Source organism: Eucyclogobius newberryi, unplaced genomic scaffold (assembly GCF_026437365.1).
Source record: "Eucyclogobius newberryi isolate DKJ021-1_F unplaced genomic scaffold, fEucNew1.0.hap1 SCAF_2, whole genome shotgun sequence".
Classification (NCBI taxonomy): Eukaryota; Metazoa; Chordata; class Actinopteri; order Gobiiformes; family Gobiidae; genus Eucyclogobius; species Eucyclogobius newberryi.
The window spans coordinates 45370956-45394387 of record NW_027315834.1 but is presented as its reverse complement, the minus strand read 5'-3'; the positions used below and the strand labels follow the sequence as shown (position 1 = coordinate 45394387).

The 23432-nt window shown below is 43.4% G+C and overlaps 1 protein-coding gene and 1 pseudogene across 1 annotated transcript; one reads left to right on the top strand and one right to left on the bottom strand.

Moving 5' to 3' along the window:
• Positions 1–1894: 1894 nt before the first annotated feature.
• On the bottom strand, positions 1895–6861 carry LOC140367176 (aldo-keto reductase family 1 member D1-like). Its single transcript, XM_072453529.1, has 9 exons — positions 6724–6861; positions 6495–6662; positions 6301–6417; positions 6153–6230; positions 5430–5552; positions 4018–4128; positions 2589–2705; positions 2096–2178; positions 1895–2023 (listed from the first exon to the last, which is right to left on the bottom strand). The coding sequence occupies exons 1-9, from the start codon at positions 6814–6816 to the stop codon at positions 1981–1983; spliced, it is 933 nt and encodes a 310-aa protein (XP_072309630.1). The 5' UTR covers positions 6817–6861; the 3' UTR covers positions 1895–1980.
• Positions 6862–7790: 929 nt separating this feature from the next.
• On the top strand, positions 7791–23064 carry LOC140366973 (transcription intermediary factor 1-alpha-like; annotated as a pseudogene).
• Positions 23065–23432: the final 368 nt, after the last annotated feature.

Genomic DNA, 23432 nt, shown 5'->3' with positions numbered 1-23432 from the left:
ACCGAGGCAATCGAAAAGCTACGATTATTCTTGGTTTGGTTTGGCCGGAAAAGCTACGATTATTCTTGGTTTGGTTTGGCCGAGGCAGACGCGGGTATTCGGTCGTCGCAAGTACATTTTACTGCGTTAGCTCCAGCGTTAGCCGAAGGTGGCCAATGGGAGTGGAGAGCTGCTCGTGACGCCTTCATGGAACCTCCGGTAATTCATGCAAATACAGTTGTGTACAGTAAGATGCGTATAATATCATGAATTGTATAAAAATAATTAAATATAATCAGACCCCAAATTACCTAACCCGGCCTCCCTAAGTTATCCTCCGTCATATTTATTTCAACGCTTCATCTAAATAATTATAATATTTTTTAAACACAGGGTTTTTGTTTATGTTTGGTTTCACTTTTTTTTTTTTTTTTTAGTAAACACGTGACATGTCCGCTGCTGGCATACGTGCATAAATATATTACCATGATTTTAGGGCCTTGCAATATATAATCATTATAATGTTTTGTCTATTCAAATGGGTATGAGTTATAATATTACATCCAAAGTGCATCAGAATACGGGGAATGACTTGTGATTTGTTCATATTTTCGTAGAGAACCCTCATAATCTCATTTACACAGGCTATAACCGTCTCATTTCAAATAAACAACATGTAAATGATGATGAATAAGAGAGACCCTGAGTATTTTGTTTCTCCCCAGGCCACCCCTCATTTCTCAACAATTATTTAACATTGAATTTATGGTGTCTTTATTTTATCACAGTACGTCCCATTGTTATGTCCATACATTTAATGACATATTTGAGCTTAAAACAGGTCAAGATGTCCCTGTTTCTGCCCTGTTTTGTGTGTGTGTTGTTTTTGCTATTGAAATCGATATAAAAAACCAAGGAACCAGAAGTTGATCAAACAATGCAAATTAAAGTACAAACAATTTTGCTATGAGTTGTTCAAGGTTTCAATGATCTTGAGTAATCTTAAAACTGTGTTATTTCTTCTCACAATAATCGTGACAATGAAATGTTTCTAAAGATACTACTAAACCTGTCCAAAAAAGTCGCCACAGAAAGAAAGGGACACATGCTCTAATATTTTGTAGGACGGCCTTAAGCTTTGATTACAGCACACATTTGCTGTGACATTGATTTATTTCCAGCCAGTGATCTTTCACTATTGATGATGTGAGAGAGTGACCGCTGCACAGAGAGAGCGACCGCTGCACAAAGAGTGACCGCTGCACAGAGAGAGCGACCGCTGCACAAAGAGTGACCGCTGCACAGAGAGAGCGACCGCTGCACAAAGAGTGACCGCTGCACTGAGAGCGACCGCTGCACAAAGACTGACCGCTGCACAAAGACTGACCGCTGCACAAAGACTGACCGCTGCACAGAGAGCGACCGCTGCACAGAGAGAGCGACCGCTGCACAGAGAGAGCGACCGCTGCACAAAGAGTGACCGCTGCACTGAGAGCGACCGCTGCACAAAGACTGACCGCTGCACAAAGACTGACCGCTGCACAGAGAGCGACCGCTGCACAGAGAGAGCGACCGCTGCACAGAGAGAGCGACCGCTGCACTGAGAGCGACCGCCGCACATAGGTGCTTCCCCAGCTCGTCCAAAACACTCTCAATGGGGTTCAGATCTGTAGTACATTAGTTTCTGCTTCTTAGATGTTTCCTCTGCTCGATGCCAATGATCTGACCCTTCTCAAACACACTGACATCTCATCCATGACCACGGGATTCGTCTTTCCACATGACCGCTCACTGCATCAGTTGGGTTAAAAAATACCGTGTTGCAGCTGAAAGATCATCACCTGCTGCAGTTCTCCAGCAGGAGGAGACAACCTGCTGTATTTGCTGAGCTAAATCTAAGTGGCGACTTATTTTTTGGACAAGCAGTGTATTTACATTTGATTTCAGACAAGAAACAAAATGACGCAAAGATGACAGCATCGTGGACATATGCACTGGAGACTAGTAGTCATCATGAAATGGATATTCTGGATGGTCGGCCCACCTGTGTTGATCAATTTCATGTCAAAATTGTGACTAAAACTGAGATCATGAAAAACAAAAGGTTTGTACTTACATGAGCAGCTCAACAAAACGTATGTCCTTGTTTAGGCCCTCTATCATCTTCATCTCAGCCTCAGAAAGACAGAAATCAAATATCTGTCAATGTAATGACAGAATGTTAAATTCTTTCATTCAATATGCAGGAAATGTTTTGTTATCATTTGTTTATTGTAAATGAACATGCTGTGAACATGCCAGATTGTAACCATGATCTAACTCGGGGGTGTCAAACTCATTTTGGGCCGCGATGCATAATGCATAATGCATAATGCATAATGCATCAGCAGTAGGAACAGGAATATGGACTTGTGATATAATTCTGATATAATTGTTGCTGTACAAACTCAATGTGAGCTCACTATTTTTATAGTTTAAGCTTATCTTAGTGACAAATGATTCATGTAGTGACTCAAATGAGTGCATTGTGTACAGTCACATTAGTGTGGACACAGACAGAGCTCACAGAACACCCCTGATTTAAATGAGGTAAAATGTGATAGACCAACCTCAAAATTTTCTTTTATTCGAGCAGCGTTGAAACTTTTGGGGATGACCACTACTCCTCTTTGGACATTGAACCGTAGGGCCACCTGAGCTGTGGTCTTATTGTGCTTTTTAGCAATTGAGATTCACCCTGTGAGTAAACACAATGTTATTATAGTCATTGTCAAGTCAAATCGCCCAGCCCTACTTCTAATGTCTCTCCTTTCACTATTCTTTCCCACTCTGTTATTATCTTTAGTTAATTTCTGGTCCAAGAAGGCTATCTCCAATCTAGCCAGCAGATGGGGCTCTAGGCAGGTTAAGCTGCAGGACTAATTGGGCAGGTACAGGTGTGCAGGGCACAGACCAAACACATGAGTGAACAGGAGAGAACAAAGATTCACTGGTGAGTTGATTTGCTTGGGAAAAATAGATTTATTTAAACTTAAACCTGCTCAAAAGGTATTTAATTTGGTTGGAGCAGTTACATGTTATATTTTCTAACTGTAGAAGCTAAATCATTAGAGTAAAGTAGAGATAATTTTGGCCTCATCTTAGGTTTAGCAGCTTTTAAACTGAATAATTGTTTGCATTGAACATGTTCATTTATATTTTAAGTTTTATGTAATGGAATATTTTATTTAATGGTTAATGTTGGGAAATAATTGTTAACCTTGAAGCAATTTAGATAATTTAGGCCAAATTATAAAGCTACTTAAAACAATTTATTTATTAAAAACTGAATTAGTTAATTGTTTAAATTAAAAGACTATTATTTCTGTATGGAATGATTTAAAAAGTATTAATACTATATTTCTGTAAAATGTTTAAAAGATAACAGGAATTAAGTGCATTATTTTTGCTTTTGTTTAAGGTTTTTGACCTGCTTCTGCTTCCGCTTCTGCTGTAACGAATAAAAGTTTGAAGCCAAGTTAAGACTTGCGTCTCTTTCCTGGGTCTTTCAAGTTGGACCAGCATTCATGCAGTATAAACTTGACAGTCAAAAACCACATGAACTGGACTGTCAATAAAACCCATATAAACTTGACAGTCATTTCTTTCCATTTATTTTTTTCTGGAAAATACTTTCTTAGTTGTAATGTCAAACTGGGTTCAAATGATCATGTTCATATAGGCCTGGGTGGACCTAGAACTGTATTTCTGTTCAAGCCACCATGCTGCCAACAATGTTATGTTGCAAACTCTACACAACTAACTTCTCCACTATTCTTTGTACATTTTTGTTCTAAGCCAATTGTAGATGCTCAAACTACTAACTTAACTTTAAAATGTTGACAAAGTAGGATAAGATATTCCTTTTATTGTCCACACATGGGGAAATTTCATTGTTGCAATGCAGGTAGATACAGAGGAAAAGAACAGATAACTTATAGGAAGTTTGAAAAACACTCAATAGAAGATCTCATATAAACAAAAACTCCTATAGACTTACCATGAAGGGTCTCTGCTTGTACCCAGCGGGCTGTATCCCACGATCACAATATCGTTCTGACAACAGTACTCGAGTAACTTTGGCTGAGTAAAGTAGGGATGGCATTCAACCTATTTCCAAAATGAAATGTACAATATTAAAACTTATTTACATCCTGTAATATTTTTGGCATGAATTACTTTATTCTCGTTGTCCTGATTATTATCTATGAATCCTTAAAGTTCAGAGAGATCTGGGTGGCAGTTGACGGTGGGGTCCTTGGCGTCTGGATCTCCAGACACAGAGACTGGCTCTAGAGACATGGGAAACCCATCTTCTCAGGCATTGCCGCTCGCTGTATCCGAGTGTTGAGGTGAAGAAGGAGTCGAAAGACAAAGCTCTCAATTTACCGGTCAATACTTTCTTACCCTCACCTATGGTCATGAGCTTTGGGTAGTGACCGAAAGGACAAGATCGCAGATACAAGCGATCGAAATGAGTTTCCTCCGCCGGGTGGCTGGCCGCTCCCTTAGAGATAGGAGGAGGAGCTCAGTCACACGACAGGAGCTTGGAGTAGAGCCGCTGCTCCTCCAGCTGAGGTAGCTTGGGCATCTGTTCCGGATGCCTGCTGAGCACCTCCCTGGGGATGTGTTTCGGGCATGTCCCACCGGGAAGAGGCCTCGGGGAAGACCCAGGACAAGCTGGAGGAACTATGTCACTTGCCTGGCCTGGGAACGCCTCGGGATCCCCCCCAGAGGAGTTGGAGGAAGTGTCTGGTGTGACGGAGGTCTGGGAGTTCCTGCTTAGACTGCTGCCCTTGCGACCTGGCCCCAGTTAAGCGTAGGAGGATGGATGGAAACATTAAGTAGGAAACACTCCAAAATGTGCTGGAACTGTCTCAATCTCTGCGTATTCAGTTTGTTAGCGCTGTCACTTTGTGAGAATATTTCTGTCATTATTCACTAAGACCAGATGTCACGGCCCTCCCCTGCCTGTTGTGGGAGGCAGGTGCCCTGCCATGGCAGGCAGGGCACCTGAGTCGGATAAATTGTTTGTGCTTAGTTTCACTTCACTCCGCTCTCTTCCCCAGGTAATCCCGTTTGGTTTCTGTCTTCAACTTTGGTTCCAGTTACATTACACTTTGTACTTCTGTTTGTTATGGCATTCTTTATTATGTTAATTTGTTAAAATAAATCATCTTAAACGGCCCGAGCGTTTGTAGCCATTTTCCCCTCCCTTTTGTTCGTGTTGTGGCATTCTGTTGAGTCAGGCCAGATAAATTCATCAGGAGGAGAGACATCAACATTATCAGGTGATTCAACAGAGATAAACAAACAGGCCTGCTCCCCTGAGCTTTAACATTTAACAGCTCCATTTTTTAAACATATATTTAATATATTAACTGTTTATAGTTCATGGAACAAGTGCTTACCTGATTGGACACTGGCTTATACTTAAGACCAGGCTTGGTAAGGATTAACTCCAGTTGTCGCTTGTTGAAGTTGGACACTCCAAGAGATTTGACCAGTCCAGCATCTTTGCATGCCTCAAGAGCCTGTAAATTCAAAAGGAACTGATTATAAACAGCACACACTAGACCAGACGACTTCGGACGACGTTTTACAAGTACAAATATGGGGCCAGAGCCAGTAACTTGTTAAGATGTGACAGAATGGGGTGCAACATTGTGCTTGATTTGGAACTCAAATGGAACAAAAAGTGAATTTGGGTCACACAATAAGTGAGCATAAGGCTGTCAGAAGTGCCAAAAAACAATGTATAAAGCACAATTTAGACCCTTATAAACCAAATAAAGGGTATAGTATTTCTCTGGGCGTGTTTTTGTGTGTGTCGCAACGTGATGAACATACCCCCCCTTCCTTTCGTTACATATGTCTTCCCAAAAATGATTGCGTCAATAACTGCGTTTGTATTTGATGACAGTAAAGTAGTTTAACTATTAATTACTAATCCTCCAAAAATACACATACACAATGTGTATTTGGTTTTACATAATGTATAGCATTTTTAATGTTATGTAAGGGCTCTTTATGACAAAATATACTTTTTTTTCCGTATTTTGAGTGTGTAAATAAACCCAATCCTTTCCTAGGATCTAGAAGCCAGTATTTCCTGACATGAGCTGTTTACTCACCTCCCATGTAGCTCGCAGGTCTGTCTCATGGTAAATATACTTCCCATTGTCATCTTTGGGGTAGTATATATCTCCAGGCTACAACACAAACTGTAAGCTATTAAACCTTGACAATTGAGCAAGAAGTGCTTATTACACGTTAGTAAACCTTAAAAGCAGTGGGCATCTCCACAATATAAAGATCAACGTAGTCCAACTGCAGTAATTGCAACGTTTTCTCCAGATTTGGCCTAACAAGTTGTGGAGGATGAAATGTATTCCACAGCTACAATAAAGATACACAGTTATTATGTAAGACCCACGCTGGATGCCCTCTGTAACCTTGTGAAAGTTCAAACTCACCTTTCCACAGTAGAAGATGTCCTCTCGCTTCACTGTCCCGTCGGAAATCTTGTCTCTTATGGCTTGTCCCACTTCATCCTCGTTAAAATAAACCAAAGCCCCGTCAATGTGTCTGTAACCTGTTTCAATGGCAACTCTCACAGCGGCGTAAGAAGTCCTCTTAGGAGTCTGAAAGGAACAAAACAAGAGTAAATGCCAAAAACGTAGCACATTCACTATGTTTACATACCTGGCGGGGATCTGCGTAAGTCCCAAGTCCGATCAGTGGCATTTTATTTCCATCACTTAGAGGGATAGAGTGACTCTCAGCTGTGAGCTCCATTGGACACGTCCGTTTGAAGACCAGGCTCTGAGAGGAACAGGACAAAAGGGAGAGACTCCTCCTATCATCTGGACTGAGTTAAGGAAATACTGGAAGGTCTGGTTGATCATTTACTGGATACTGAAAAAACAGTTTGAAACGCAAACACACACACAAACAAACAAACAAACACGCACACACACACAGAAACACCACATGCACACACACAAACACCACACACAGACACACAAACACCACACGCACGCACACACACGCACACACACGCACACAAACAAACACCGCACACACACAAACACCACACGCAGACAAACACACACACAAAAGGAAAATAATAATACAAATATAATGACAATGATAATCAAATAATGACGATAATAATACAGCTTAAATCATTTGACGTGCCTTTTTAACACTTTTTTATTTTAGTGATGGCTGAGGACTTTTATATACCCTATTAACGCAATCACCATGTTACAACATAATGGTCTAATATAAAACATGTGCTTCACGTGTAATTAGTAAAACACTTTTCCACTTTCCCATTCGCGTTTTTCTTTTTCGCTTTTTTTTTTTTTTTTTTTACAACCAGTTGCTCGGTCTTTGTCCTTTCCGGGACTCCGTAGCTTTATTGTCGCGGTGTCGTTTGGGTAACAGCCTCTTAGCATTAGCTGTTTAGGTTTTCAGCTAATAACCACGGTATACAATTCGTATTACGAGTCTGGATTTTGATTTTAGTTCCAAAAGTAAAGGTTAATTTATTGTAAGCATGTATTGGCGACGAATCCCGGAAGGATAACGATGTTTTTTTCTCACGTAGGATCTTTGTAAATCGGCACAGAGTTAGCTTAGCGGCTAAATTAGCTTCATGAGGGAAACATCCAGCTGTGACTTTTCCAGCCGCGCGCCTCGTGTAAGTGATTAAAACTCGTGTAAGTCGCTCTATAATGGTGCACGGAACCGCCGCAGCCTGACGCGTTCGCCTCGGGACTCGGGTTCATTGTTCTAGACGCGTGAAGGACCCCCGGGACTTTTGTCAAACATGGAAGCAAAGACCGAGCATGTTGACAACGACGACATTGTCATCATTGTGGAGAACGAGGCGGAGAGCTTGCCCGCGGAGGAGGAGAGGCTCAAGCAGCAGGGGATCTTCGCCCTGATGGACACCTGTCCCATCTGCAAACTGAGCTTCCACAGCAGGGAGCCCAAACTCCTCCCGTGTCTCCATTCCTTCTGCAAGCGATGTCTCCCGGCGCCGTACCGGAGCGCCGAGCCGCGGAGGGACATGCAGACTCACCCGGACACCAAACCACGTGAGGAGTCGTTCATGCTACACGTTTAAAGACCCGTTTCCAGTCCGTGACCTCCACAAAGATATCTGTCACTGTGTATTATATGTGACTGGTGTATAATAGTACTTGTTCTGATCGTACACATGTGTAAAGGCCCAGGAGAAGTGACTGGGATGAAGTAAGAATGATGCTAGTGACGCGGAGTGTAATCTACAAGGGGATATAGTGCCCAAAAAAATCATATCAGTGTTTTCTGGAGCTTAGATCTATTCATTTGAACACAATTCATGCATTTTTATTGTGAAGTAGCTACTTCTCCTTCTGAGTGCTCATACTTCACTGTGATTGGTTGAGTCCACCTGCCACTCACTCAGCTGACCAATAGGAGGCGTGGGTGTCAGTTTGATCAGACGGCTGCATTAATTAGAGACATTGTGAATCGCATTATGATGAACGACATCACCAAAATGGCAGATCGTCACAGGTATGAGGTCATGGTTCATCTTCGATCACCATTCATCGCCCAGAAGAGTTCCATAAGATAATAATACATAAAAGTATTGAAAATCAGAATGAAACTCTTCCAGAAGCCTCCATGCATTAGTTTAATCATGTAGTAGTTAGGTAGCGTTACTGTGTGACTTGTTAAGTTACCTCGTTACTACCCTGGAAAACTAACTATATTATAAAAGTAACGCATTGGAGTACTCTTGCGTTACCAATGAATAATATTATTGCATGACCTATATCATTATAATCAAAATATCAAATAATCAAGCAAAGTAAAGGCGTTCGACTGAGCTTTATTTATCTTTTATGTTGACGGATTATCACAGTACAAAGCCATACAATAAGCACGCGTCGTCCTCGAGCAATGAGACAAAAGCTAAAACAACATTAGTAGATTAGCAAGAGCACCGACTCACAACAACAACAGAACGCGCTTGTTGTTTATTCAAATCAAACTCACCACATCGCTGGTACCTACATTTACTCCTCGGGTACAACATAGCGCTTATAACGATGGAGAAGGAGCTTTTCTAAACGTGCTTCTGAGAGTCAGCAGACACATGCTCAAAACACGCCGTGTGTTTGGTGCTAAGGCTCTCGCTCTACTGCAGCTCGGCAACAAACCTGGCTCTGGGATTCCAGCGAAGAGATGAACCAACACTAACGCGTTACTGATTACAAGTACTGGGTTACTCTTAAAAAAAAAAAAAAACGTAATTTGAGAACTCTAAATCTCTGGTAGTCATACTTAAGAGAATGCTAAATACCCGTTGTGCGATACTATGTGCGTCCGGTATGCACTGATTACTGATCAAACTTCAACTTGAGTCTTCCTCGGTCAGAAGGAACAGACAACTCCAGTTCACACTTTGAACATTTATTGAAGGGAGCAAACATTGGGAGCAGAAGGTCTATTTACAGATGGATGTCTGTGTGTGTGTGTGCGTGTGTGTGTCTGTCTGAAAAGAAAGACAATAAAAACTATGTCAGGAAATAGTCACAACCAGGTTGCAGGGAAAATGTATAAAGGCATGTAGTTACACTGAACGACCACCAGAGCGAGCTATAACATAGTTGCATTCAGCGACCACCAGAGGGAGCCCTAGTGTAGTTACATTAAATGACCACAAGAGAGAGCCCTAAGCTTACAAGTACAGTTGCATGTAAAGCTTAAAGGCGCAATGGACGATTTTTCGGTGATTTGAGAACTCAGGCGGAAGTGCGCATGCCACTCCCCCGTGTGGACTGATACAACACACACATGCGTTTGTTTACTAGTGCGACGGATCGTTTCACATCGCTTGTCTCCCTTAGATTTCAGTCTACTTCTGAGCCAGCTCGAACAGTCTTTCTCCAGCTTCATTTTGTCCCGTACACTGAGGAAACTATATTATGATAGATCCATCCGCTTAGACACAGGGAAATGTGCTGCTCGTGGGGACGAGCCCGCACGAGGCTGCAGGTGAGCGATAGGTGCGTTTTTATGATTGATACGTGGCAGGACTAATCGGCAGTCCACGCCACGAGGAAATAAGACTCAGATTTTGGTTAAAAAAATCATCCATTCAACCTTTAACTCTCAAGAAATGTGTCATAAATATACAAAGTAAACTGCACAAAATATACATAAGGGACAATTTGCAATGAAATATACAGAATAAGGGATTGAATTATGGACATGCATGTGTCCAGCTAAAGCACTATTAGTAGGTAGTAACAGGTGGAGCCACTTTAACAGCAAACATCGGCACGCAAACAAGCATCTGCGCTCTAACTGACAGAACTTGGACATGCATACATGGTTACAAACAATACTCACATTATATGGACGCACACGGTACCTATACACACAGGATATGGTAGGATAAAAAAGGCAGGATAAAAAGACAGCGAACCTGGGCTCTGCTCCTCACACAGTAATGGCAAAAACAGTAATGGAAAAAAAACAGATCATACGGCCTTAAGGAACTACAATGAACCCTGTTGCATTGTGGGATGTGTAGTACTTTCCCGGGGGACCTTAAACACCCATCTCATTTAATCATGTTGAAATGCACTTTTTTTTTGTCCTGTTGCAGTGGGTGCGATCCTCTGCCCTGTGTGCAAGCAGGAATGCTGGGAAATGGATGTGTTGGATAACTTCTTTGTCAAAGACTCGGCAGAAGCCCCAAGCAGCACCATGGAAAAAAACAGCCAGGTTGGTTCATCGAGTCTCATCCTGTAATATCTGTATTTATTTATTTATTCATTTATTTATATATCTATCTCTCTATCTCTCTATCTCTCTATCTCTCTATCTCTCTATCTCTCTAATCTATATAATATATCTCTCTGTATTGTAAATGGAAATGTGGAGCATGGTTAGTTTAGCTCTATTTACGTAACGTCGAGCCCATAATGAGTCACTCGCTCCTGGATAGGTGTGCATGAGCTGCGACGACAACACGGAGGCGACCGGCTACTGCATCGAGTGTGTGGAGTTTCTGTGCGTCACGTGCATCGAGGCTCATCAGAGAGTCAAGTTCACCAGGGATCACACCATTCGCCAGAAGCAAGACATGTCTGCAGGTATGTTCATGTGTCCAGGTATGTTCATGTGTCCAGGCGTGTTCATGTCTCTAGGCGTGTTCAGGTGTGTTCATGTCTCTAGGCGTGTTCATGTCTCTAGGCGTGTTCAGGTGTGTTCATGTCTCTAGGCGTGTTCATGTCTCTAGGCGTGTTCATGTCTCTAGGCGTGTTCATGTCTCTAGGCGTGTTCATGTCTCTAGGCGTGTTCATGTCTCTAGGCGTGTTCATGTCTCTAGGCGTATTCAGGCGTGTTCATGTCTCTAGGCGTGTTCATGTCTCTAGGCGTGTTCATGTCTCTAGGCGTGTTCATGTCTCTAGGCGTATTCAGGCGTGTTCATGTCTCTAGGCGTGTTCATGTCTCTAGGCGTGTTCATGTCTCTAGGCGTATTCAGGCGTGTTCATGTCTCTAGGCGTGTTCATGTCTCTAGGCGTGTTCATGTCTCTAGGCGTGTTCATGTCTCTGGGCGTGTTCATGTCTCTAGGCATGTTAAGGTGTGTTCATGTCTCTAGGCGTGTTCATGTCTCTAGGCGTGTTCATGTCTCTAGGCATGTTAAGGTGTGTTCATGTCTCTAGGCGTGTTCATGTCTCTAGGCATGTTAAGGCGTGTTCATGTCTCTAGGCGTGTTCATGTCTGCAGGTAGCGTGTTCATGTCTGCAGGTAGCGTGTTCATGTCTGCAGGTAGCGTGTTCATGTCTGCAGGTAGCGTGTTCATGTCTGCAGGTAGCGTGTTCATGTCTGCAGGTAGCGTGTTCATGTCTGCAGGTAGCGTGTTCGACCTAACGGTTCATGTAGTGCGTTCTGCTCTGTGTTCATTAAAGCCTCAGCATGTTATGTTGTATTTTGCAGAATCGTTGGACATCTCGACGCAGCGGCCGGTGTTTTGTGACGTTCACAAACAGGAACCTCTCAAACTCTTCTGTGAAACATGTGACCGGCTCACGTGTCGCGATTGTCAGCTCCTCAGACACAAGGATCACAAGTAAGATCATGCACTGTGCGGTTTTTGCAAATATTCAATTCAATTTATTTTCGTAACGCCCAAAATCACAACAGCGGTTGTCTCGGAGCACATAAATAAAATAAATGCATAAATAGCAAATGTTCACGTTTTAAGAGAACACTTAAAGATTTCTGCGCCAGATTCACGTGTTCTCATCTACGTATTTCATGCCACTCATTTACATGTTGATTTGCTAATGACTCTACCTTTTTACTTTTAGCTACCAGTTCTTGGAAGATGCTTACAGAAACCACAAGCAATATCTTGAACATATGACACAACAGTTACAAGAGAAAAGAAAAACCATTGAGGAAGTCTCCAACTACATCACAAATGGGTATGGTTATTTATAATGCATCATAATCATCATAATCACAATGATAACGATGATGTATTGTGCTTAGAAGTGCATTTCAAAGCACTGCACAAACTAATGTCCGGCTTTGTGGATATAATCCTGTTTTCCCTCATATTGATCAGGCTTCAGCAGGTTGAAGAAAATCGAAAGGGCGTCACCAATGAAATAAAGAAATCCATCTGTAACCTCATCATGGAGATCAACAGGAAGGGCAAGATACTGATCAATCAACTCGAGGTAGGTCCACGTTTTGGAGGCTTAAATACTTTTAAGAGAAAAGTGTGAAATGTGCTTTTTTTTCTTCTTTCCCTCAGGCGCTGACTAAAGATCACGAGCTGGGTTTGAAAAAGCAGCAGGACGACGTGGGCTCTTTAAGCAGACATTTGGACCACGTGATCAGGTTTACCAAATGGGCCACAGCCAGCCACAGTGGAACCGCTCTTCTCTACTGCAAACGCTTGGTGAGCGTACCACGAGTTATCCTCATGCAGGTCATGTTTATAGTACCGTATTTTCCAGAGTATAAGTCGCACCAGCCAAAAAAAGCATAATAGAGAAGAAAAAACACATATATTAGTCGCACTGGAGTATAAGTCGCATTTTTGGATTAAATTTATTTGATAAAATACAAGACTAAGAACAGACATCTAATCCTGAAATGCAGTTTAAAATAACAGATGTACGTATGCTAACGCTAACACCTTCAGCTACATGACGTATGCTAACGCTAACACCTTCAGCTACATGAGGCACAGACAGAACTGTGGTAAGTGTCTGGTATGTTAATGTAACATATGAACAGTTATTCAGATAACTATAGCATAAAGAACATGCTAACAAGTTTACCAAAGCATCAGTTTTACCCCAAATCACTAAATCCATTGACTTCTTCTTCCTCTGTGTCACTTCTAAACAACTCCACAAACTCCAGAGGAAGAGGAAGTGCTGATTCTTCTTCTGCGTCACTTAGAGCCTAGAGCGCCCTCTTGTGGTTGCCAGTGTGAAAATAACGAATAATATCACATATAAGTCACTCTGGAGTATAAGTCGCACCCCGGCCAAAACTATGAAAAAAGGTGCGACTTATAGTCCGAAAAATACGGTATAAATGACAACATGATCATATTCTCAAGTGGCAGTTTGTGCAGAAAAGTGAGGAAAAAGTTAGCATTGACTTAAAAAAAAAAAAAACAATGATTGATTTATTTAAAGACGGTATGGACGATTTTTCGGCGATTTGAGAACGCAGGTGGAAGTGCGCATGCCACTCCCCCGTGTGGACTGATACAACACACACATGCGTTTGTTTATGAGCGCAACGGAGCGCATCGCATCGCTCGTCTCCCGTAGATTTCTGTCCACTTCTGCGTCAGCTCGAACTGTCTTTCTCCGTCTTCATTTTGCCCCGTACACTGAGGGAACTATATTATGATAGATCCATGCGCTTAGGCACGCAGAAACGTGGGCACGAGCCGCACACGGCTGCAGGTGAGCGGTAGGTGCGTTTTATGATTGATACGTGGCAGGACAAATGATTTATCCACGCCACGAGGAAATATGATAAAAAAAATTTGCACCTTTGCACCTTTAACATAATAAAGTTGTCCACTGAGCACTCGGCGGGTCACAGTGCAGAATCAGAAAATGACAACCTGTACTCTACATTATAACCTTCACCTAAACTGTCAAACTAGGTCAAGTATGTTAGCAAAATCTTAAATATATAATTATTTACAAATACAGTTTAGTGCAATGGATATTAAACTTGTAGTGCACGTTTTTATAAGTGATTTTAACTTGTTTTTCCATCTTTTCCCCAGATCTTGTATCAGATTCATTACTTGATGCGCTCCAATTGCAGTCCCTCGTTAATCCCCCAGAGTTCAGTTCGGTTCCAGTGTCGCTCTGGGTTCTGGGCCACAAATGTAGACCTTGGTAAGAAAACCCTCAAAGAAAAAACACACTTTGATACTGTAGTTTTTAAGATTTTAACCAAGTAATTGTTTCATTGTCGTTTAAAGGCACCATATTATGCCAAATCACTTGTGTGTGTTTAAAGTATCTAGAGCTTTGTTTCTTTCATCTCCTCCTGATTGCACTGCTGTACGTCCAGTCCCATTTAGTCTGTTCTCTTTATTATTTCTGTTAATTTTATTCTGGGCATTGGTTTGGGCCTCGTAATCTACCGATGTGGAGCTCGATATTTATCATTTTTGCTCAAGAACAAAGCCAAACATACTGAAGCTGACATCATCCTCGTGTCGTATACTGCATGGTTATCATCTGACTTGGTGTATTCTTACTTGTACATACATTTTTTCCCCTCTGGCTCTGATAAAGTAATCTTATACAGCTCAGATTCTGTAATCAAATGTTTAAATGTGGTATCTGCTTCCTTACCATTATCGCTGTTGCTCCGTAGTTGTAATACTATAGTAATACTTCATAACAGTGACTTAACTAGTGACTAAAAAAACATTTTCAAACAAACCGTTTGAATAACCTATAGAGTACAAACACGAGTACACAAACACGAGTACACAAACACGAGTACACAAACACGAGTACACAAACACGAGTACACAAACACGAGTACACACACACGAGTACCAAACACACGAGTACGCAAACACACGAGTACGCAAACACACGAGTACGCACACACACGAGTACGCACACACACGAGTACGCACACACACGAGTACGCACACACACGAGTACGCACACACACGAGTACGCACACACACGAGTACGCACACACAAGTACGCACACACAAGTACGCACACACACGTACGCACACACACGAGTACACACACACACGAGTACGCGCACACACACACACACGAGTACGCGCACACACACACACACGAGTACGCGCACACACACACACACGAGTACGCGCACACACACACACACGAGTACGCGCACACACACACACACGAGTACGCGCACACACACACACACGAGTACGCGCACACACACACACACGAGTACGCGCACACACACACACACACACACGAGTACGCGCACACACACACACACACGAGTACGCGCACACACACGAGTACGCGCACACACACACACACGAGTACGCACACACACACACAAGTACACACACACACACACGAGTACGCACACACACACACACGAGTACGCACACACACACACACACACACACACGAGTACGCACACACACACACACACACGAGTACGCACACACACACACACACACGAGTACGCACACACACACACACGAGTACGCACACACACACACACACACACGAGTACGCACACACACACACACGCACGAGTACGCGCACGCACGAGTACACACACCCACACACAAGTACACACACAAGTACTCTGAAAAGCTAAGCACGTCTCACTGATGAATCAAAGACCACTGTTTTCTAGGCACCTTGATTGTGGAGCGGGGCACAGCGCGGCCCCCTCTGTCCAACCAGGCCGTCGGCCCCAGGATAGAGGCGCCTCCCGCTGGCCTCTCGATGTCGGCTCAGCAGCAGCAGCGTCAGAACACTCTGGCTCAGCTCCAGATGCAGGTATGAGTCTGCTGCAGGAATACTGGCCTGTCTCGGGACAAAAAACGCTCCCGAGGTTTCGTGCACATTTCGCAAGTACAATGTCTCCTATTCCTATGTGTAAGGTGGACAAAATCTCCCAACAGCCCCCTCGGCAGCCCGCTCCCAACCAGTGGCCCTGGTACCAAAACATGCGCCTCCCGGGACCGCTCGGCTCTCAGTCCGCCAGGCCCGTCCACGGAGGCACGTCCCCGTGTCGCAGTCCGGGGCCGCGCCGAGCTTGGTTCAGCTGGGACGGCGGTACGGGGGCGCGCAGGCCGCCACGAGAAGCCCCACCTCCACCATGTACAACAGCAGCAATTTCCCCCCGCTGCAGGTCAGTGCACACGCCAGCTCGTTTCCTGTGCCTTTATTTACTCATTTAGATGCGTGTTGTTCGTCCTGTTAACATGTGTTCAAACAAGCACGTCGTATGCAAAATGTGTCGTTTGTTGGGGGCAAAATGGCAGTTGACACAAAAACGGCAGATTGAAAATAGAAAATGACAGTGTTATTTCTGCCCTTTTGTGATTTCACATTTGTCTAATAATTAAACCTTTAAATGTGTTTAATAGCCTGTTTAATAACACATGTCTGAATATCGTTGCTCCATGAAAAGCATCGTTATAGACCTGTTTTTTCTCTTTCATGTTCCTGTGCCGTGTTCTTTGGGCGTTTTGAAAGACACTAACAAATAAAATGTCTTATTATTATTTTTATTATTAATATTGCCCACTTCTAACTTAACCAAGGGCTCCACTCTGTTTGAGATCTAAACATGATATAATTTGGTGATAAAATCCCATTGTGATCTCGTCCCCGGACGTTCTGTCATTTTCGATTTAGAGCGGCTGTTCACTCAAACACCACCCACTCCCCCTGTTGGTCAGCGTCTGTCATGCTCTGAGGGAGTGACGGTTGCCTAGGCAATAGAAAAATTCAAGCGTACGTGAATCGTGAACAAATCTATATTGTGCTCAGGCTCCAAGGAAGTTCTGTTATCATTTCTTTTGCCATATTGCACATCCCATTTACAAGTTTTTATTTTTATTAAGAGTACAAGAGTTTTTTATTAGTTTTTTGAGGAATTTCCCCATTGTGGGACAAGTAAAGGTTATGTTATCTTATCCCTAATTTAATTACACAATTCTTAAACTCGCGCCCAAAATATGTTAACTGTACAAATACAACTATAATGTTGCCATCACAAAATGACATTTTATTTGTGTGTTCTAGTAATATTCTCCTTATCTGTAGCGTTTGTTATTTTCAGCTCTCCTGGTTAGTGTGTCACTGTGTTTTCATCTTATAAAACTCTGAGATGTTTTGACTTTTATTTGCACGGAGCTCTCAAGAGTTTTTACACTAATGTTCCTCATTCTTCCTGTTTCCAGAGCGTTCCACGATACACACAGTCGCACCAGGCCAGCGCCGTGTCGCAGGTCTCACTGCAGCAGGTGAGTAACGTACGGCTTATCGCTCTCACGCTGAGACTGTCACGTGACTGAGACGCGCGACTGAGACGCGCGACTGAGACGCGCGACTGAGACGCGCGACTGAGACGCGCGACTGACACACGCGACTGACACACGCGACTGACACATGTAAGTGTAACCTGTTTGTACGGTGTTGTGTAGAGAGTACAAGCTGACTACCTGCGGAGGAGCGACCCGGGCGCTGCCGTTCCCTCGGTAACCATATCCGTCCCCAAACCCAGTGTCCTGACCGCCCAGGCCTTGGCCACAGCCAATCTCAACACAGGTACTTCCTCTCAACGCACATCCAGTATTTATTATCAATTGTTTTTATTATTCATTGTTTTATGTTACACGTTAACGCCGAAACAAGTTCCTATGTTTGCAAACTTGCTCCTATAAACCTTTTTCTGATTATGATTACCGTATTTTCCGGAGCATAAGTCGCACCAGCCAAAAAATGCGTAACAGAGAAGAAAAAAAACATATGTAAGTCGCACTGGAGTATGAAATGCGGTTGCGAGTGTGAAAATACCAAATAATATCATACATAAATCGCTCCGGAGTATAAGTATAACCCCGGCCAAAACTATGAAAAAAGGTGCGACTTATAGTCCCGAAAATACGGTATGATTATGAGTTCCCGAACTAAATCCAAGGTTTTAAAGTTATTGACAATGACTCTTGGATGAGAGTCGAAACGTCTATTTTTTCAAACTGAGTCCAGATGACTACAACTGAAGCTTTTTCTACTATGGTATGATTATGAGTTTTCTGTGCCTGTTCTGCCATTGAAACACGTCCATCTCTCTTTAGTTCAGGGAATGCAGAATACCTCAGTCACCAAACCCTCTACTACAGACCGACAAACGGGGTAAGACAAGAAATATGTTGTAGTTATATTTGTACTACAGGAAATATGATTTGTCAAGCCGTCTCACGGTGATACAAATAATTCAAAATTTTGATTTAACTAACGATTTTTAATGAATTTTAAGTATTGTAAAGTGAATTAAATCCAGCTGATGAAAGAAATGCTCCGTCTGTGAGTGTGGCGTTTGATTGTGTTTTCAGCATGAGCACAAATGAGTTTCACACATGTTTTTCTGTCCAGAACCGTCTCCTGGAAGCCGGTGTCTGAGGCTTCTCCTGCTGCAAAGCGTCGCAGGAGATTATCACCCGGACCCATCATTGTCATCAAGGACGAGCCGGAAGACGAGGATGAAGTTAGCTTCGTAAGACACTTGTTTTTTTATTGCTTTTATTGTGGTAAATATAGTATAATTGTGTCTAATTTCAGATCTGACCTGCTTGTCTCCATATACAGTAGATAGTAAGTTTTATTTTATACTGAGCATTCCAAAGCTAGAAACTTAACATTTCCACGGAGACTTAGAAGGTGGCGACTCCTCCCCACAAAGGAGCTTTCAAATATTCGCCCAGAGTACGTGCTTGGTGTGCCCTGTCAAGTACTGAGCGTGTATTTTGTCGTCTTTGTGTCTAGGTCCAGTCCACCGTGGGCTCCAGCCTCCCCGACAGCAGCACGGCGGCTCCGTCCAAGCCTCGGCCGCAGCAGAAGACCTGTCCCTCTGTGAAAGTGACTCTCCCCGTCTCCAGTAAAGCCGCCGAGACGCCGGCCACGCCCCAGGCCGAGAAGAAGGCGGAGCCCGAGGACGACCCCAACGAGGACTGGTGCGCCGTGTGTCAGAACGGAGGAGAGCTGCTCTGCTGCGACAAGTGCCCCAAAGTGTTCCACCTCAACTGCCACGTCCCCACGCTCAACGAGTCTCCCAGGTAACGTGGAGCACTTCACCTTCAGCGTCACCGCAACGCTCCATTTTGAATAAAGTCAATGTAAAACACGTTAATCCACGCTTCACCGCTGGTCTCATTGGGTGATCATTTTGTTCTTTCAATGGCCTGTTAGTCTCCCATGTTGTGTTTATGTGTCTGTGCTTCTGTGACTCTTCATACTCTGTTTTTAATAAACATTTCTATTAAGAAATTGGATTGGTAGTTTCAAGGCAACTCCCACCAGATCGTTCATTTCTATGTCAAAAAACAGCAAAAGTAGAAAACAACATGGGCTAAATTGAAGGAAATGTCTTTGTAAAAGGGCTGGCTGGGCTGCACACAGTTTGGAACAATAATGCATCATCTTTAGTTTGTTCTATAGACTTTGAATGTGTTAAAAGTCAAATTGGACAAACAGAAATATTGAACTTGCCTGTTCAAGGGTCGACCACTAGGAGGCAGTCAGCTCTGTCAGTGCAGCTCTACAAACATTAAGTTCTATACAGATGTGACTCGACTTCACTATGACTTACGCAAATATGACGTACAAGAGTGTGACGTACGTGAATGTGACGTACGTGAATGTGACGTACAAGAGTGTGACGTACAAGAGTGTGACGTACGTGAATGTGACGTACAAGAGTGTGACGTACAAGAGTGTGACGTACAAGAGTGTGACGTACGTGAATGTGACGTACAAGAGTGTGACGTACAAGAGTGTGACGTACAAGAGTGTGACGTACGTGAATGTGACGTACGTGAATGTGACGTACGTGAATGTGACGTACAAGAGTGTGACGTACAAGAGTGTGACGTACAAGAGTGTGACGTACATGAATATGAGGTGGAGTGACCTTCCTCTTGCTCCGCAGTGGGGAGTGGTACTGCTCTTTCTGCCGGGACCTGGGGGCCCCTGAGATGCAGTACGTGTGTGATCGAAAAGACGACCCGGAGACGGAGGATTTCCCTGACGCTGATCGACGGGTGCGATCCTGTCTTTACTGCTGCCCCGCTTTCTACATTTACATACTAAATACTTTATACTCTTTATATTTCAGAAATGCGAGCGACTGCTACTGCGTATGTTCTGCAACGACATCAGCACCGACTTCCAGCAGGCTGCGTCTCCCGCGGTAACGGTCTGTTTGCCACTTGTACGTGCATCAATGACGGTGATGGTTGTGTTATCGTTTTTCTTTTTTAGGAAAGTAAAAGATACAAGGAGCTCATCGCGACGCCCATGGATCTGTCCATAGTGAAGAAGAGGCTGGAGTGCAAGTCCTGTGAGAGCCAGAGTTACTTCTGTCCCGAGGGCTTCATTTCAGACATCAGGCTCATATTTACCAACTGTGCAAAGTACTATAAGGTATATAAGATAAGATAATCCTTTATTGTCCACACATGGGGAAATTTCATTGTTGCAACGCAGGTAGATACAGAGGAAAAAAACAGATCACTTATAGGAAGTTTGAAAAACACTCTCAATAGAAAACTCTTATAAACAAAAACTCCTATAGACAAAACCTCCCATTTCCCAACAAGGGATGGAGGGGAAAAATAATAAAAATAAATAAATAAATACCATTGCATGTGATCACGACAGTAATTGCACATGAATTGCACAGTAATTGCACATGAATCATGACAGTAATATGTATTTCATCTGTGTGTTTTAGACCACTTTACCCCCAGTCACTGTTCTTTCTGCATGTTTTAAAACAGATTTTATGTGTCTATTTCAACCATAAATGCTGCTGATATTTGCAGTTATCAATATGTTTTTTTATTCAGGTAAAGTTGATGTAAAATTGAAGTAAATTAGAATTAAAGTTGAAGTAAAGTAGACGTGAAGTAAAGTTAAAGTAAAGTTGAAGAAAAGTTAAAGTAAAGTTCAAGGAAAATGCACAAAATGACTATTGACTTGAAGAATAATTACAAAAATAATGAGTTGCATTTTTATGATGATTCCGTGAACAAACTTTAGCTTCATTGCACCTTTTCAGTCTCAATATTGATTTATGTAAAAATGATTGATATATTGTCCATACTTCCACTAGCAGCACATTTACTCAAACTGAACATGACTGAGCACTTCTAAACATATATTCCCCTCTGCACAGGCCACGTCTGAGGTGGGCAGCGCCGGCCTGTACCTGGAGGAATACTTCGAGGAGCAGCTGAAGCTCGTGTACCCGGACCGAGTCTTCCCCGGCGGCAGAGAGGAGGACATGATCCCCCCGCTAGAGGACGAGATCGAGGAGGAGGAGGCGGACGTGACGGACAAGAGCGCGCCGGCGGCGGGGGCGGGCGACGGAGCGGAAAGTCCCGCGGGAAAAGAGGAGGTCCCCGAAGAGGGCGCGGCCGACGGGAAGGAAGAACAAACCGCCGCAGCAGCCGACCGAGACGACACGGAGGAGAAGTCGAGTCCGATGGGCGAAACTGAGGCGGGGAAAGAAACCGAGGCGGGGAAAGAAACCGAGGCGGGGAAAGACACCGAGGCGGGGAAAGACACCGAGGCGGGGAAAGACACCGAGGCGGGGAAAGACACCGAGGCGGGGAAAGACACCGAGGCGGGGAAAGACACCGAGGCGGGGAAAGACACCGAGGCGGGGAAAGACACCGAGGCGGGGAAAGACACCGAGGCGGGGAAAGACACCGAGGCGGGGAAAGACGCCGCGGGGAAAGACGCCGCGCTTTCAAACGACGAATCTGCCAAGGAAGATGCAGAAACGAAACTAGAACTAGAAGCAGACCCAGGAATGGAACTAGAACTAGAACCAGAACTAGGATTAGTACTAGAACTAGAACTAGAACTGGAACCGGAGCTAGAACTAGAAACTGAAACGAAAGCTGCGGAACGCTCTCCGGAAGTAGAAAGCGAAGAAGACGACGAAGACAAATCGCTTCCGAGCGCTGCACGCTCGGAGGAGAAAGCATCGCCGTCTCCTTCAGACAATGATGACGGGAACGCACGAAAAGAGGAAGAAGAGGAAGAAAAAGAAGAAGAAAAAGAAGAAGACAAAGTAGAAGACAAAGAAGAAGAAAAAGAAGAAAAAGAAGTAGAAAAAGAAGAAGAGGAGAAAAAAAGTTAGAATTTGTCATTTAGATTGTGCACTATTCTGTTCTGATGAAGGGCGTGTCACCTGCTTGTCTGTTCCACTGTAAGACGCGAGACGGATCCATCGCCACGGCGACGAGGAGGCGGCAGCCGACGACCCCCAAACAGAAACGTGACACGCCCTTTAAAGTCTGCCAGTTTGAACGGGTCGAGTCTTCCACTTCCTGCCGCGAGGGGACCAACGTTAGGCTTTTGTACAATGTGTGAAACCTGGAGCCGTTTTGTACATAACGAGTGGACGCTCCAGCTCTGTTTATGATTTTAATTTAACGAGGACGTGCTGCGCGCTCAGGACTCGTGTCGACGCTGTACAGACGTGTAAATAGAGGCTCGACGGCTGCGCTGACACCGCACACGAGAGAGACGTGGGGTGGACTGCATGCAGAATGAAATAGGATTTGATGTATTATTTTTTTTTTACTTATCTGCAAGTGCGTTTTTATGATTATATGTGGCTTGTTTGGAAACATGAATTACATTCTCATTTTCTCTTGTCATTTTGTTTTGTCTGTGAGGTTTGAAACGAGAACATATCTGATGTGTAATGGTTATTGTGGATGTATAACACAGCAGTCATCAGTATATTATTATTATTATTATTATCATCATCATATAAGGTCATTTTCCCCGTTACAATCTGCTTTTTCGGTGAGAAGTCTCTGTGATTCTGTCCTTCAGTTGCACTTCTTTTCTGCTCAAACTCCACCCACTCATCGTGCTTTGAGTGAGTGACAGGTGGATTAAACCAATCACACTTAAGTGTGAATTATCAAAATAAGTCCATGGCTTTAGTTATCGGCAAACATTGTGGTTTCATTTTACATATAAGATAAATAATGTATATATATTTGGTTGGACTAAGACTGCAGCGGATGCATAGATATAGTTACCTAGCAACCATATTGTAAACAAGGGCCATATAA